This window comes from Grus americana, chromosome 1, assembly GCF_028858705.1.
Source record: "Grus americana isolate bGruAme1 chromosome 1, bGruAme1.mat, whole genome shotgun sequence".
Taxonomy (NCBI): Eukaryota; Metazoa; Chordata; class Aves; order Gruiformes; family Gruidae; genus Grus; species Grus americana.
The window spans coordinates 75,648,082-75,664,799 of record NC_072852.1 but is presented as its reverse complement, the minus strand read 5'-3'; the positions used below and the strand labels follow the sequence as shown (position 1 = coordinate 75,664,799).

At 41.1% G+C, this 16,718-nt stretch overlaps 1 protein-coding gene across 1 annotated transcript in view; it reads right to left on the bottom strand.

Moving 5' to 3' along the window:
* The window catches only part of IRAG2 (inositol 1,4,5-triphosphate receptor associated 2), a 63,809-nt gene that overhangs the window by 37,270 nt on the left and 9,821 nt on the right, over positions 1-16,718 (bottom strand). Inside the window, exons 2-8 of the mRNA XM_054802838.1 lie at positions 5,819-6,440; positions 4,905-5,015; positions 3,972-4,152; positions 3,675-3,751; positions 3,517-3,595; positions 2,444-2,602; positions 1,151-1,268 (exon numbers count right to left, since the gene is read on the bottom strand). Coding sequence (XP_054658813.1) covers positions 1,151-1,268; positions 2,444-2,602; positions 3,517-3,595; positions 3,675-3,751; positions 3,972-4,152; positions 4,905-5,015; positions 5,819-6,413 — 1,320 coding nt within the window. The 5' untranslated portion in view covers positions 6,414-6,440. The remainder of the gene's footprint in view (positions 1-1,150; positions 1,269-2,443; positions 2,603-3,516; positions 3,596-3,674; positions 3,752-3,971; positions 4,153-4,904; positions 5,016-5,818; positions 6,441-16,718) is intronic.

Below are 16,718 nucleotides of genomic sequence, written 5' to 3'. Positions count from 1 at the left end.
GAGCAAGTCTAGTTGTGCTCATGCTTGAATTAAGACAAATCTGGAAAGCTTGTGTGCCACACTACACTTTTTTCATATCAGACATGAAGAAAGGTAGTAGTATCCCACTTGAAGCCTCCACTGCACAGGGTACAGTAACTAAGGGGCTTATAAGAAGAAGTACTGAAGTTCTAATAATATTTCCCTCTCACCTCACCTTCTTCTCACAAGGTGAATTATGCATGTAATCTCAAATTAAAGCAAAACAAAAATATACACATGCTGCAGCAGGACAGCACAAAAAAAATAAATCTTGTGTTCTTTCTTGGCATGAAGACTTTTTTTTGATTCCTAAATACCCACCATCAGCAGTGCACAGAGCTATGGAATACCACTTTACAGCTACACCCACACAGCAAGAGAGAGAGATGGTACGGCAGCGTGAACAACGCTCATGGCAACAACACAAATACACATTCTCCAGAGAGCCTACACTCTGGTGTCTGGCAACACCTGCAAAAGCTGCAGCCACATCAGCCTTCTGATCAGGCTGCTTTGCACCTCTAACACTCACACAGGCTTTGCTACTCAGGCACCTGGAGTGCAATTCAGATGCTCTTATGTAGGCAGATCCTGCCCTTTGAGGCACACCAGGGCATGCTGCCTGGCTTCCAGCTGTCAGTCCAGAATGCACAGGTTTCTGACATGCCCTTGTCATATCTGCCAGCCCATGTATATGGGCCTTGACAATAACCTAGGGGTGTTTTGGAAAATGACTCTTTTGTGCAGACATCTGAACCAAGTCTCCTGTTTCTGCTGGTTCTAGAAGAGTTTTATGAATTTCTGACAGAACATCACCAACTTCAAAACAGATAGGGCTTCATGATGGCAGCACAAAACTGTTGTCTTTAAGCATAATTACATGTGAGACTGGCCTTTTTAATCGTTTTCTTCATCGTAAACTGACAATAGTTTAAAGAAACTTCCATGCAAAAACTTCAGTGTTTTCATAACGCTAATAAATCACATTTCAAACATTCTCAAAAAGCCTCAGTACCTACTGGTGCAGAGAAGGTCATACTGCTGATCTTTCCAGTCTGAGCAGTCATGTCATTGTTACAGCAAGGTATGAGATGCTGTACAACGCAAACTAAGAAGGAAGAGCACCTACTAGCTGTTTATTGTGGCAGAGAATCTGCTGTCTTTTCTCTTCTGACAGGTTCAGGTTGTTTTTTGCTTCTTCTAGTTCTTCTTCCAGTGATTTGGCTTTCAGCACAGAATGCTGGATGCTGTGTGGGGGGAAGAAAATCCAGTTAAACTTTAGCAAGTTACTGTTGGTCATTAGATAGGCTTGAAATACCAAGAACAGTATTTTTAGAAGCCACCAGGGACTTATTCTTTGGCAGAGATACTTAAACTTGATTGTTGCTCTTCTGTTAAGTCCATCATTTTTGTCCAGTAAGTAAAGGCTCATGGACTTACCCTCTATTTATGACCCCCTTCTGCTCTCACAGTAAGGGATGAAACCCCAGGCAAACATAGGATCCAAGATAGCATGCTTTTGTTTGCATCCACTTAACAATGTACCTTGTTACAGTCAAATATATCAGGTTACCTGAGCACATAAACTCATCTTTACAATACTTTATTGTTAGCAGTTACAGAAAACATTTCAGTTTTTAAGGATAAGTGCTACATCATTTTCTTATCCTGATCTGATACCCCAGACAATGTATATTTAACCAGTGGGGCAAGGCCCTTTTCCTGGCTAGCTCTAGGCTGCAGAGCACGCCAGATCCAACGTGAGGGCACCACATCCTGTACCAGCTATGCTGCAGGACTCTTGCCCTGATCTCCCCAGAAGATACTGGGAATGGTTTGTCATTTGACTTAACTATATTACATTCAAATAAATTGGGTCAGATGAGCATCATGAACTCACTGCAAAACTAGGTTCATACTCATAGCATTGAAGGGTCCCCAGGCTACAGCAATACTAAGCTAGTGAGACAACTCATTTTAGTTCCCCAAGGGACTAGTGAAATAGCTCTTACATGCTCATTTCCCCTCTGCTTGGCAGCAAGTGTGTGGTCTAGGATTGGAAGCCTTCCAGTGCTGGGTTGATTCTATTGGTAATATTAAGCCTTCCCCCCCTCCCCCCCCCCTGCAATTTGTTTTGTTTGCTTTTGCTTTACCCTAAGTTTTTGCCTGTGTGCACCCACAGCACCTTATGCTGCAGGAGCCAGGCTATAAGATGAATGACTGATTTTATAAGAACCAGGAGGTACAGAGCAGAACAGTCAGGCGAGAGGGTTAAACCTTACAGGTACTACATTAAGTCAAGAAAGTTGTTGTCATGAAACACCAGTGAGGCTAAAAGCATAAAGCAAGGCTGGACCACTTGGAAGAACATAGGTCTGCCCATGACTTTTACACTAGATCTGGTGCCATCAGGGTCTCCCACCTTTTTATTTGTTGACGTAGATCTTCATTATCAGCCAGTAGCTTATTGTTGGTCTCATCCACAGCTTCCAGTGTGAGCTTCAGCTTGTTGTTCTCTTCCTGAAGCTTCTGGTTGTTGTACTGCAGGTCCGCAACACAAGTTATCAAGTCAGAAGTCTCCCTGTTCCAGTAGCAAAACCGGGAAAGATTGAGAAAGGGAATTTGATCTAATCTAGACTTTTTTAAAATCCCAATGCCGTACTGCACTAATTAAAGAGGTGAGAGGAGACCCCGTAGAGGACTTGTAATTCTGCAGTGTACAGTCATTTGCTCTGCACAGAGATATCAGATCAGTTCTCTAATTCTATGAACACCAGAAACTGCTTTGTTTTTAAGCACTTTTTAAAATGGTCCCTGTAATTAAAGTATGCCACCAGACAAGTGTCACATCTGGGTATCTGCATGACAGTATCTTAAGCCTTTGCTAATGTAACTCCACAATTTCTGGATCCTCTCTCTTCCCCTAAACCATCCTCCGCTTATGCTTTCAACTGAAACTTGAACAAGGATCACCCTTTTGAGATCCTGAAAAACGATAGGGAAGCATCAGAAAGCAGATCTTAAGATTTTTGACTATGCATAAAATGCAAAAGTTATCTTTGAAATTTCTGGTGTTTAAGTGCTTTGCTGTTAATAGAATCCAAGTCAGAGTCATGACTATAAACAAATAAAAAAACCCAAACAAAACTAAGGACCAGATTTCCAGGAGATACATACACCTAAGAACTTGGGGGATGGAAAGAACCAATTTAAAAAGGAAAAGAAACATGTGGCAAAACTCTGACCACCAGGAATTAAAAGGGCAAATGGATGCAGAAGGACTGAGATATCAGTAGGAAAAGTTACTAGTCTTTTTAAGTCTGAGCAGAAGCTGTGAGGAAGAACATAATAGCATCAAGAGCTCGTGCAGACTGAGGTCAGTATTAGAAATTCTGCCAAGACAGTTTTCTGAAACAGTGGTTCTAGGAATTGCTCTCAAGTAATTCAAAGCTAGGAGTACTAAATTCTGAGAGAGAATTGCTTAAATGGACTTACATGTCTCCTTTAGACACATCACCCCCAAAGGCTTCCAAGCTTCCTGATGTAACATTCATCTGGACGTGTATCTTTTTTGCTGAAAGAGGTGGGGGTTTTTGTTATAGAATAAGAAAGCTTAGTTTTCCTGAATAAGAACAGAATAAAATGGTCTGTACCTTCAGAGGTGTTTCTATGCACTTTAAATTCCAGGTCTTCCATGCTTGCTATTGGTTCCTCTGTGGCACCATCTTCCCTGAAGCAAGGAAGCATCAAGAGTCACAAAATCAGTATGACATTAGATCACTCACCAACTATGTAACATTTAAAAGCTTTCAACCAAAACCCACGCTGTGGTCACAGTGTCCTGATACTATCTTTGTTCCAGAGTACGGAAGGAAAAAGCCACAGGAGAACTTTCTACTCTCCTGTTTTTACAGGAGCTTTTATGAGATAGATTGATAAAAAGCTATTACCATTTTCTCTTACAGTCTTCAATCCACTCTTTCATGATGGCATGATATGTTTCCAGGTCCATGGAAACATCTTTCTGATCCGGGTCAAGCATGTTGCACAGCTCTTCAAGACCGCTATCTTCCGATCCCCGACTAGTTGTATGTCTCAAATAATCAACTATCTTGGAAACTGCTACTTTTCCTAAAAAAAAGATACAGGTGTCCATGCACCAGACTCTGAAGTCTAGTAGGCCGTTATAAAGAGCTGTAAAAGGACATGCTACTGATCTGCGCTAGTGCGTACTGAATTGCCTTTGAGAGCTGTAGGCAAGCAACTGACTCCTGCAGTTCTAGTGTGACCTGGAGAGGAATAGTTTAGTACTTTTGTTTGGTTTTTCCAATACAGAAGCAAAGTCCAGTTTACTAGTTTTGTGGACTTCAGTTTAAAAAGAATAAACTCAACACATTTGCTGTGCCACTACTTTCAGGTCTCTCATCAAATTGGGCAAACCCTGTGACTGACGTTATTGTAATCTGCTAGACAGCTCCTTTCTCTACCACTTTTAGTCACATTTGAGGTGGAATTCAGAGGAATTGTCTCTCGCTCCGAAGTTTCCCAAAGTTTTCTTTTCTAACAGGAAGAAGCCTAAAAGAAATGAACAGTCATTTCCAGTAAGGTTGATTGCTAGAAGCCTGTTGCTCCTCCACTTCCTCTGCACTAAAATACAGCAAAAGTCAGCTGGAAGGGGAAGGAGGAGAGAAGAGACGGGCATCACACAGAAGAGGCACAGACATTTATTCTGCATCCACCATACATGCAGCCACCTAGCTAAGGGAGCTAGCCAGTCTAAGCGTAACACAGATAGGCACAGCTCAGGAATCATAACATGATTTCAGCCTTGAAAATTTGTTGAGAGGAGAATAAAACGGAGCAAGGAAAAGCCACCGGCAAACCTGTATGTTCTATGTCACATGCATAGAAGATAGTGGTCAGTAGGTCTTCTTCACAGATCAAGCTCACATCATACATGTTGTCAGCTTTGTACCCCACTGACTGCTTCCATCCTATGGAGAATAAGCTTGTTAGCATCCATCTTTATTTGCTCATAGTAACTGTCATGCACCACAGCTTCTAACTACAATATTACGGTTGTAATAGCATGAGCACACGTAACATACCACAGCTTGAATGAAGCTTTTAAAATTTATTTTAAGATTATTTAGAAAACTAGAACCAACCAAGCAGCTTGCTTCCCCCCCTCCCCCCAATAAAATCAGAGCTTTTACTTCCAAATAACACCAGAAACCGTTCATAGCTGGTGCCTCTGAGCTGGGAAGTGGTTTATGCATCTACTTCTACACATGCGTTTTTGGCAACTCTGGCTATTCTTTTTCATGAAGTAAAAATATAAACCAGAACATTTTAAGAGGTGAGCTATTTCTTCCCTCCCTTCCAGATACATTGTAGAGAAATCATCATGGTCAGATTAAGCTATTAAGAAAACAATCCTTAAAATAAAACCAAACCAAACAACTACACAGAAAAAGTCACACTCAAACTCATATATCTTTTTATGTTAAAGGCAGACTAAATTAAAAGCCAAATCTCTTATCCACAAAAAGGAATTGGCAAGTTTGAAAAAGTTTTTGATGTGACTTATTACTTCCTCACTTTTTACATTCACATTAATATTTTTAAAGTAAAAATAAGATTTTACTTGGCTCTTTTTGCAGGCTTCTTGAATTTGAGCGATTCTAAAACATATTGTTACTAGCTTAAGTAGTAAATAAATGTCACCTATCTAGGCTGAATGTTCAGATGTCTAGGATTTTCAATTGGGAGGGTGGTGTTTTTCCAGGATTTTTACCTCTTTCACTCAAAGATAATCTCTTTGGCACAGGAGATTGAATGACAGCACTTTCTGACTTTTTATCCGATGCAAAGAAATATAAGTTTGGACTTGACGTAAGACACCTCTGTTGACAAAGCACATCTTTAGATTTGATATTTGATAAAGCACACAGTTTGTCCTGGGTATTAGCCTCTCTGGATCTGAAGTAGGATGGAGAACAGTTCTCGATGGGGCATACTGGCATCCATGAGTCGCTGGATCTCTCTTCACTTTTAATGATTGAATAGGTAGCATTTGCAGAACAGGAATCAGAGATATGCCTGAGACAAGGTGACAGCAACTGCGAGTCTACTGAGAAAACACTGTTATTGCTGGGACTGATTAAGCGTGAATCACTACTATCATGACTTCTAAAAGTTCTTTTCTTCAGTATTTCTTCTAGATTTTTTTTGATATTGCACTGTGGACTGTCAAAGTTCCTGGACTGAAATTTTGGTATCTGCAAAGCAGGGTTAGAGACTTGGTCCATCATTTGGATAGATCTGATCTTTCTGCATATACTGTCCACTGGGTTATGATGCCGTTTGTTAGCTTCATGTTCTGAAGACATTATCAATTTGCCTCTTTTGCCAAGTATCTGGAAAGAATAGGGACAAGATATAAGAGTCAGGATGATCAACATACATATATTCTTTGTGTCAATTTTTCCTTTCAGCAGACAACTCAAAGCTTCGGTATCAAGTGATTTGAAAATCCTTGGTCCACATACCAGCTGTGACAGAAACCTTCAGTCATGATGTTTAGTTCTCCAGGGAACTAGAAGCAATGTTGATTTGGAAAAGGTGGGGAAGAAAGAAAGAAATACTTTCTGAAATCTCACTGCTTATTCTTAAATACAATAACCATGGCAAGGATTGGGGGAAGGGAACCAAAAATGAGAACTGAAGAACTTCCTGCAACTTAGTAGTTGACTATCTTTTTAAAGGAAGCACTAAGCATTATTACTCAGACCAATTTATCCCAGATTAAGTATTTATTTTTTATATAAAAAGCATTCATTTAGAAGAAATAAAAAACCTCACACAAATTTTGTACCTATTACTTCTGATCACATTTGTGACGTGCACTTCCCCTGGTTCCATGGCTTTTTGCTCAGGTCTAGCAGCAACAACTGTCCAGCTGTTTACTGAAGGTATCTCCTACAGCTATAAACATCATCAGTTTTTTGATCTCTTTCGGTGGCCTCCCAGTCAACCCCTGCAGCCACAGGTACACAAGTCAGTTGAAGTATTCTGAGCCTGCAGCTTTCTTGATAATAACCTTGTGACAGGTTTCAGAAGCCAAGATTTGAATGAAGTTTACTTTCAAGAAAACATTAGTCTGTCTTTCTGGGTTTTATCTTTGTGGGTACTGGCTTAGGGGACATGGGAAGGTGGGAAAAGTGAGTGCAACAAGAATTTCAGCATTTCAGTGAGCCTAGAAGAACAAAAAAACCAAACCCCAGTTGTTTCTTATACTAATTAGCCACAACTACAGCTGTCGCACTAACATATAGAGAATTACCCAAAAAACATACCCTACAGAGGCACTTCAGTTCTATTTGTAGTTTCATTATCTATTCTCCCAGACAATATTTTAAGAGTTGTTTCCAATAAGATAAGCATGTGCGTGCTACCAAGGCACAAAAAGAGCATTTTGCAAGCATAAAACCATGTTTCAAGCGAGATACCTGTCTCTACCTTGCTATTTGCAACCTTCTCCTCTGAACCAAGTAGTTGGGAGCTTTCATCTGCCACTGCCCCACTGTGGGCTTCACTCACAGTTCCTCACCGCCAAAAAGAGCATCTGCTGAAATATCAGCACTGAGAAACACCATCCACCAGCCAGCGTGACAAAGCGAACGTGGTCAGACTTGAACAGAGCCCTCTGACAGCCAGCAACAGGTTGACTGAATTGTCATTGGAAAGAAACAAGAGGGAAGCAAGCAATACTAATGGAAGTTAGCTATGACATTTAGATCATTAGAAGACATACATTATTTAAAAAAATAATGCGCCAGATAAAGCTAGCTGAAGCTCCCAAGAATCTGATATTTTGCACCCAATATTGCAGCTATATACCTGCCTTCCACCACTCTATCACTTTCAACTCCTCAGCTCAAAATACACTGTATTATACAGAAGATTATATACAATGTTAAAAACCAAAACCCAAACCACACACAAAACCCAACACTGGCTTTGAAGTAAGAGTCCTCTGTATGTTAACTGCATAACCTACATGACCACTAACAACAGTCCTCAGATCCTCCAAGACTGGGTTTTACTCATAACCAGCCTATCAGAATAGTACCATTCTAGATCTCACTTCTGTTAGGGGTAGGGGAAAATTAAACAACAGCTTTATAACTAGAGCTCACGAGGTGGCACGTGCATGTGAAAGGGACTGACACCATTGCCACAGCGGTAGAACGCCAGACTTCTTGACCCTGAAGGGATTTCCCCCTGCATAATACCAATACCAACTTGACCCTAAAAGGATATAGACTTCACTGAACTGTGTCTTTTTACTAAAACTGTGCATCAAGAAACAAAATGAAGCAACCTCCCCAAGAAGTTAGCTCCCTGCTTTTCTCTTTGGTTGAAAAAAAAAAAAATAGTTCTTTTCTCAAAAACAGCAATGTGTTTCACTAGCATTTAACACAAGAGTTACCACTTGTATAATCTTGTGAAACAAAGAGGAAAATCACATATAAGTATTTATTATTCTAGATTGTAAGAGATAAATACTCAATGTTTTGCTTAAATTGGTTTATTACAAGCTTCTTGCATGCCAGCAACTTAGTTTTATATATGCAGAGTCAAGAGCTCCAAGTTTATTTTTCAACCATTGTTTCTGTAAGTAGTAACATTTACCTTAATGAACATGCCCTTAGCCACAGGATTACTTAAAAAAAACCCCCAACAAACAATAGTAAGAATCTCAGAATAATTTTGGAGAAGAGAATGCTTTTTATTATTATGGCTGATTTAAAAGATTTACTCCTTAAAAATAAATGCTAGGAAGTTGAAGCAGTCTCCTATATTACAGATACAGCATATATTTTTTTTCAAAACAAACAAACCAAAAAAACCCCAACAACCAAACTTAAAAACATTGCAACTAGATTTAAGTATGTTCTCTAAGTGCACAAGAGCCTTCAAGCAGGTATAAGTAACCCTCCATTAAAGAATATTAGTCTTTTTAACTACAACATGTTTTAAAATATTGCTTGCAAATCCCCATAAAATAAACCAGTCCAAGACCTTATACTTACAACAGCATATGGAAAAATACCTTCCTATTCCTCTCTGGTAGAGCTAGCACAGGCTGACAAAAGCTATTTTAGCTGTTCCTCTGAGGAGGACCAGCTGAACGAACTTTGGTACTCTAATTAGCAGAGGGCTCATTTGCTGGAAAATCAGCTTTACAGGGGACACCTGTTGCTGCCTGCCACTCAGCTGTGAGGGGCAATGAGCTGCAATCAGGTGCAACTCAACCACCAGCCTCCAGCTTTCTAGCCCTTGCACTTGTTTTCTCACATCTGTCCTGCAGCTGTTAAATGAATTGCCTGGAATTTCAAGGCATCCTGAAGTCTCCCTGCTATCCTACCCTTATTTTTAAAACAGTGAGGAAAATCATGATATAGCTCACTGCTGTGTCTGAACTCAGCTACCTGGGCTGTTTCTAACTTCTAGGAGCGGTTCTAATAGAGCTGGTCTAGTGGAGGGTGTCCATGCCCCTGGCAGGGGGGTTGGAACTAGATGATCTTTAAGGCCCCTTCCAACCCAAACCATTCTGTGATTCTATGATTCCTTCTTACTTTTCCAACCTACTGCAAACTTTCAGGCAGGAGCAGATCTCTTCTAGTTTCTCCTGTGACAGTTCGAGCAGAGAATCCAGAAACTGTATCAATTTCATAGCTCTTACCACTCTTTAAAGGAAGGGTAAAGTTGAAATATCTTGGGCTAATGGTGTATTAAAGAGTTTCTGTGTTACTGTCTGCTCTGCACTTGGTTCTGTGAGCAAAAAAAAAAAAAAAAGAGTTTGTCATTAGGGCTGTTAACCAAATCATTTTTTTAGTATTAAATTCTCAAACAAGATTTGCATTTTAACACTGTGGATCTTTAGGTATATGCTGTACAAATAACTGGAAACAGAATAATGTTGAGGGAGTACTACTGCCTGCCCAGTACCTACTAACTGCACATCCTATCAGACTTCTCCAAACATCTCCAAACTCTTGGAGAAATGACACCTCCCAATCTACCACAGGCAATTTCAGCACTTCTGGAAAAAATGGAAGAAGTGCTCTCACAGGTGCTTTGTGATTAAAACCCAAAATATAGAAGTGAGCTGACATTGCTATTCCCTGTTTTATGGGAAAGCTGTTAAATGAAAGTGAAAACTCGGCACTGTCATCCAGCAGCGTTACCACAGAGCATGGAGCCGATGCAGTCGGTTCTGGTTTGATTAGCAGATGGGTGGTTTTGACTGGACACTCTTTCTTCCAGGAATAAAGCTGATAATGACATTGAGGTAACATTTCTGAGATCAAACCTACCCAGGTGAGGATCTTTTCTCTTTTTTCTTATCTTTGAGAGATTTCTGGGTATGGTAAGATTTTTAACTTACTTCAGCAGGTTTGAAGAGAAAACCTCGCACATTAAAACAGCGCCCCTGTTTTTTCATACCTTGACAGGAATAAGTGACCTCTACTGAGGGAGGCTCCTCCAGGTGACAATGTTAGTTGTGCTGCTGTACAGCTAGCAGAGTAGGCACTGAGCAGGTGCAGGAGCAAATGACCGAGAGAGATGGAGAGAAAAGTGGGGGCACAGGAAACAGTGTTTCATTCACAGGGTCTGAGATGATATAAACTAGATGCCTGATACACTCCTAAAAGTCTCAATGATGTGGTCTGCCTCCTCCTCACGTTGCTTCAGATGACAAGTGCCACGGGACTTTGTAAAGAGTTGAGTGTAACTGTGCAACAGCTAAACCGCTAATTACTCTGCTTGAGTACAAACTCTGGTAACACAAAATTCAAAATAAAGTTTTTAATTTAAAAAAAATAGCAGGCCCTTTCCTTTATATTCCTTCAGGACTGGTAGAATGACAGACTCACGTAACAACTGAATCATCTTGTGTGTTTTGTGCTATTTTGTTCAGGTCTTCAAAAACAAATACTTGTAACTTGCTGTGAGACCATGACTCAGTGATGTGGGGGATCTGGCAGGAGCACCCATTTGCCTGGTGTGCAGCTCAAGTATATGTGGCTCACGGCCCATCTTTGCTGCACTACACTGCGTACTGCTTAGAGCTTCACTGTGTGCTGAGACAGGTAAGCACTGACGGACCTGGTTGAAGCGGTTTCCCACCCACTCTGGGAACATCTGAAATGTCTGTCAGTTCTGATGACCTGGTGCATCAGATAGAGCTATTTTTTCTCCCCTGAATTGGACTTCTGCCTCTAAAACCAAGCTTTGTTTCAAGCAACGACAATGTTTGTTGTTACAACAGTGTAACACCAAAAAATACTCTTATTTTAGTAGGATTCTTGTTCTCTGCATGGTGGGATTAAAATACTCCTCAAGGGCAAAGTGTACCTCATGTTCAGTATGCATGGGCAAATATTGAGGACAAATGTTTTCAAAGTTTAATGAATCAATGCAGCAGAGTTCACAAGTTATTTGGTTTGTCTTGAAAATACTCCCCAAGGTTTCCTGTTTGGCCTTTAACAACATTTTCCTTTACATAAGTTATGTATGTTGCATATAAATATATGTATTTCTATATAAATGTATCAGCCCCTCCCCATCCTTCACGCTATGCGTGGGTAAGGAAAACCAGGCCAAGAGGCTGCACGTTTTAATGGACCATGCTCACAGAGGTTAGGCACTTTGTCTGTCAAGAACATGGAGGAGGCTGTTTCAGTCTCTGCCACCTGACTGACCGGTTATCACGCAGTCTTTCAGCATAACTTACTTTTTTTTCTCTCTCCCAATTCTGTCCGCTATTTACAATGAAATATTGGCTTCCAGCTGCTCAGTAACAGCGTGTATTTCTTGCCCAGCTCCATGGGTGAGACTGTGTGACAAACATATGGCTCAGCCAAGAGGAGATGACTGCATGCGTAATGCTCAGCATAGTTTGTAGCCCACTAGGTAGCTTGTTGACAAAGACGAAAATCCTCTTTGCCAAGTTCATGGGGGTGGAAGAAAAGGTCAGATGACTCCTTGGCCTTTGGCGCTTCTGTCATTACAGAAAGGTATGCTCTGTGAGATACGTTCAGTAGTATCTGCCTGTCTAAAGAGCTGTATGGCTTCTGCTAATGTACTTTGTAAATGCCTATACTTAGATGGTCAGGTCTCTTTTCCAGCTTGCAAACTGGAGAAAACTGTTTTTCAGCTGGTCTTTTTTTCCTGGTGTTTGCCCCAGACTTGTCTATTACTGAAAAAAACCCCATCATCCCAAGGTTCACTGAACTTCAGAAGTAATCCCTCAAGTAGTTTTTAGTATAGTTCTCACACAGTCTAGAGAAAAGAAGAAAACCAACTCTAGTAACTATGCAGTAGCACCGAAATCAGGCCTGCAGACATGGTGCTGAACATGCAACAGAGCAGTTAGTTAGATAAATTTTGGGCCAGCAACTAATGGCCTCTGTAATCATGCACATGGTTTACATCAGAGAGTATCTCTTCCCTTCAGAGATGCACCAGCAAAATACAACTTCCCAGAGAAGCTGAAGATGTCCCTGCTCATTGCATGGGGTGTTAGACTAGATGACCTTTAAAGGTCCCTTCCAACCTAAACTATTCTATGCTTGTATAAGTTAGGGCCTATTCTGAAAAATAATACTGAAAAACATGTTAGTGTGATATAAAATGGCTGACATAAAATGTACTAATGGATTGCAGATAAGGTTTCCTCAGTCAACAGGTTTTACAGGGTGAATACAGAACTAGCGGGGCAGAAAGTTCCCGCTAGTCTGAGTGGGATGTATGGGGTTAAAAGTCCAGAGTCAGCTTTGAAAGATGACAGAAGCATGAGAAACAGGCCTAAAAGAAGATGTTAAGGACTCCTATGGTTCATCACCATGTTTCTGGGCAGAATCAGTTTACTGACGACTCCTAAGAAGGAGTTGGCTAAACTATTCTCTGAGTTTCACAGTGATAACAGATCCGCAGCCTTCCAGGGCAATCTATTTGTATTTCGCTGTGCTACTGTAAGAAAGCTTGCCTTACTATCTAACTTAAATGCCCATACTGCAAATTAAAGACAAAAGTCTTGGTTTGCAATTTCTTACTTTGCAGGCTCTGTCATGATAGTTCACAGCATTTTAAGATGCTGTGGTTAGCATGTATGAGCCAGAACTACACTGTGCTAGGTGCTGTTCAGATGCCAGACAGAAGTGAGATGAATTTCCCAAAGAGTTAACAAACAAGCAGGAAAGCACAAAGGAAATGAGAATAAGCACAAGAGAGAAAGGTCATAAATCTCAGGAGATGTATACCCTGACACCGTCAGAATACCATATTTGCTGACGTACCTACTGGCCACCTACACACGACAGCTACATCTTTTACTCAAGAGAAAGCAATGGATCACCGGTGTCCTTACCAGCAGTTTAAAAATAGGCAGGTACAATGACTGTAGCCTATATTTTTAGGGAAATATTTGGGAAAGTACACGGTTGTGACGCAAGTCAGTGATGTATGTTTGACCCCACTAGGTAAAACTCCACCACATGAGAAGTTTTTCACCCACCTCAGCACTGAACTTCAATCCCAGAAATTGGCTTTTTATCATTTACAGTGTCAGGATAAGCAGTCTCTGCCCTTTAGATCATCTTTAAGAATAAGAATAGGTTATGTTCTTTCTAATAAGGGGTCCTGCTGCTACAGCAAGCTTCACTCTACTTCCCTCACTTAGGGTATTGATTACATGCCAAAGCCACTTCCTCATTTATGTGAATCAGCTGAGAAATGGCAAGATTGACAATAAGTGTTTCATGTACAGCTCATCATTCTGAAGCGCTGTAGTTTTTTAGTGTGTTATGATCCATAACCCAATTATAGGCTACTTCATTTTTCAAGAGTGCAAGCTTACATATGCCCATACACGTCCACATGTTTTTTTGTGAATGCAAGCACTCTCCGTACATGCATTTCCTTCCCAAAGTATTGCCTCCTGTTGCTGTTTGCAAATAAATCATGTCCCATATGCCATCTTAGAAGTGGCTAGATTTCTGGGAAGAGTAAGATGACCACCTTCTCATAGGATCAGGACAAGAGCGAGCTATGAAGGGAGAAGAGTCTTTTAAATTTTATTCACTAAAGTACAATGGACAAACCTGGAGTTCTTTGTTCTGCATGCAGACTTCTTACAGATTTCTAGGGAGATGCTTTTGAAATATAATTTTTTTGAAATGCCAAAGCAACTTAGAATCGCTGATCATAGTAAAAGTAAATGGATTTAGGGCCCTAAGTCACAAAGACAAAGAGACTTTAAGGGAAAAATAAAAACCTTTTGGAAAAAGAACCATGGAAATTCAGTTTGGGACTGGGCTCATTTCACCTGATGTTTTCTGTGTAAAATGCTGTCTGACACCAATGAAGAGACACAGACATCTCCAGAGGAGAATTCGGTCCTTCTCTCTTAATGCTCTACACCCTGTGACCAGAAGCTGCTCTTTGAAGTCCTGTTTCCCTCCACTCTGTAGGAGTGATTCAGTTCCTAGTCAAAAGCAATAAGTGACATTTTAAGTGCCCTGGGGATCCTGCCTGCCCTTCAGCTGCTTCTCCACAAGTCTTGGGTCTCTTGCAGGCCCTGTGTCACAGCTGGCAGTCCCATGTGGTGTCTCAGGTGGCCTGGATGGTGTTTGGGCAAGGTAGCCTGTCTCTTGCTACTGGTTGAAGCTAAGCACTTCACTTTTGGACACCTTACTGCCATTGAGACATCTGATGGTACAACATTAAAACCATTTAATTTAAGAGGATGCTGTGAAGGCCCTGCATTTGCTTTTGAGCTGCTGGTCACCTGACCCTGCAATAAGCCAGTTCAGGTTTTGACCTGTCCAGTTCAGCTCTCTCCAGCCCTCCAGGCAGCCTCAAGCAAGCCCCAGTCTCTACAAGGAGGCAAGTGGGACTCTGGCAGTACAGCCACATTTGGAAGAGAGAGCGCAACTCCAGCAACACCAACTCAGAGCAGCTCACACCTTGCAAAGTGGTCAAAAGATAAGAAAAGCTGAAGTTGTCTTTCTACAGTGTAGTAACAACATAAATCTTTTTCCATGTCTCCCATTCTCTTCCCCTTCTCCCCAGTTCCAACAGAAGGGACTGAGCTGGTTGTCTTCACAGTTTATTTTGTGTTAACTTGTCTCATTCCAGTAGCAGGAGAGACAGGGCTTATTTTAAGTGCCAAACACATTCTGGTTCTCCTACCACAAGGAGAACCATTGTGAAGACAATATACCTTATATTGACCAATACCAAAGATAAAGAGTTAATTTTCACAGACTCAGTTGTATGTTTTGACTCTGGCCCTATGATCTGTGCATAAAGAGAGGCTTCAAAGTTGCTACAGAAGGGAATAGGTGAGTAGCTTTATCTTTTCCAAGTCTCTGCTTGTTAAATGTCTCCTGTATGCAATGTATAGCCCCTTTCTAAGGCTAAGGGTTAAACATCATCAAGAAATGTCTCTGACCTGTCAGAGCAAGAGGAAAAGAGCAGGTAAAATGTAAACTTCACATTGAAGTAGATGCAATTAGAATCCCTTCTGCTGGCTAGGGTGCATCATGGCGTGGCCTTTTTAAAGGATAGAGGTATAATAGCAGCTCCCAGCCATCACGAGAGCTGCATGAGGCCAAAACCTGAACTTCCCTCTCATTTCTTGCATCTATACCAGAGTGAGCTGCAGCTAATGCCGGGTCTGTATATTTGATGAACAATTCTGTCTGGCATGAGCAGAAAACAGAGCAACATCCCTCCGAAAGCAGGAGAGCAATTGCACCTTCACCAACAGTGTGCTTCAGAGCAGTCTCCACAGACACACCGTGTCAGGGAAAAGCTCGTAACAAGCCTTAGTGGTGCCCATCTGCACACTCCTCACTCAGATTCCACATACATGAGCGTGTGTTTTTCACACATACGGGGTGACCTGTATTTTTGTTACACCACAGGCTGGTCCTGTTTGTAAGGCAGCTGCAGTAAACTTTCTATTGGCCAGTCTTCTAATCACCAAATTTCTGGTTCCCTGTTTGCTTTGCTTCCCGTTCTGCTCCCCTCTCCCATTTTAGAAAGGAAAAAATGAAGGACCAGAGATAAAAACTCTAGCTATAGAACCAGCAAGGCTAGGCATCAAGCATGATTAGCTCTTTGCCTGAGGACTAAACTCACTATCCACGACTGTGATGAGTCCAACAATCACTTAGAAGTAGCTTATGGAAATGGCTTCTCTGACTCCTGCTTCCTGCCTATTTTCTGTTTACTGCTCCACCGCTTGACCTATTCAAGCCCGCAATCTGGGCTTTTACTCCAATCAATCCATGGGACAGAAGAGTGTTTCTGACTGTTAAGGGTTGGGTTTTTTCTGGTGTTTTTTTATTCAGCTTTGTATTTTTACTTGTGTGTAAGAAAACTAGATACAAGACATTGTTAGAGAATCAAACAAGAGACTGCATCCTCTAAATGTAAACTAGGAATAACCTGAAGCTAGCAACATCGGGTAAGTTTCTTTTTTCTTGATGTTGGCATGTTATGACTGGAGAGCAATTTACTAACTTTTCCAGCTCCCACAATGGATAGCAATCTGATATATGTTAGTTTATCCTAGCTAAACACTCATCATCCATATTAATACCTGCTTCTGGCTGTGG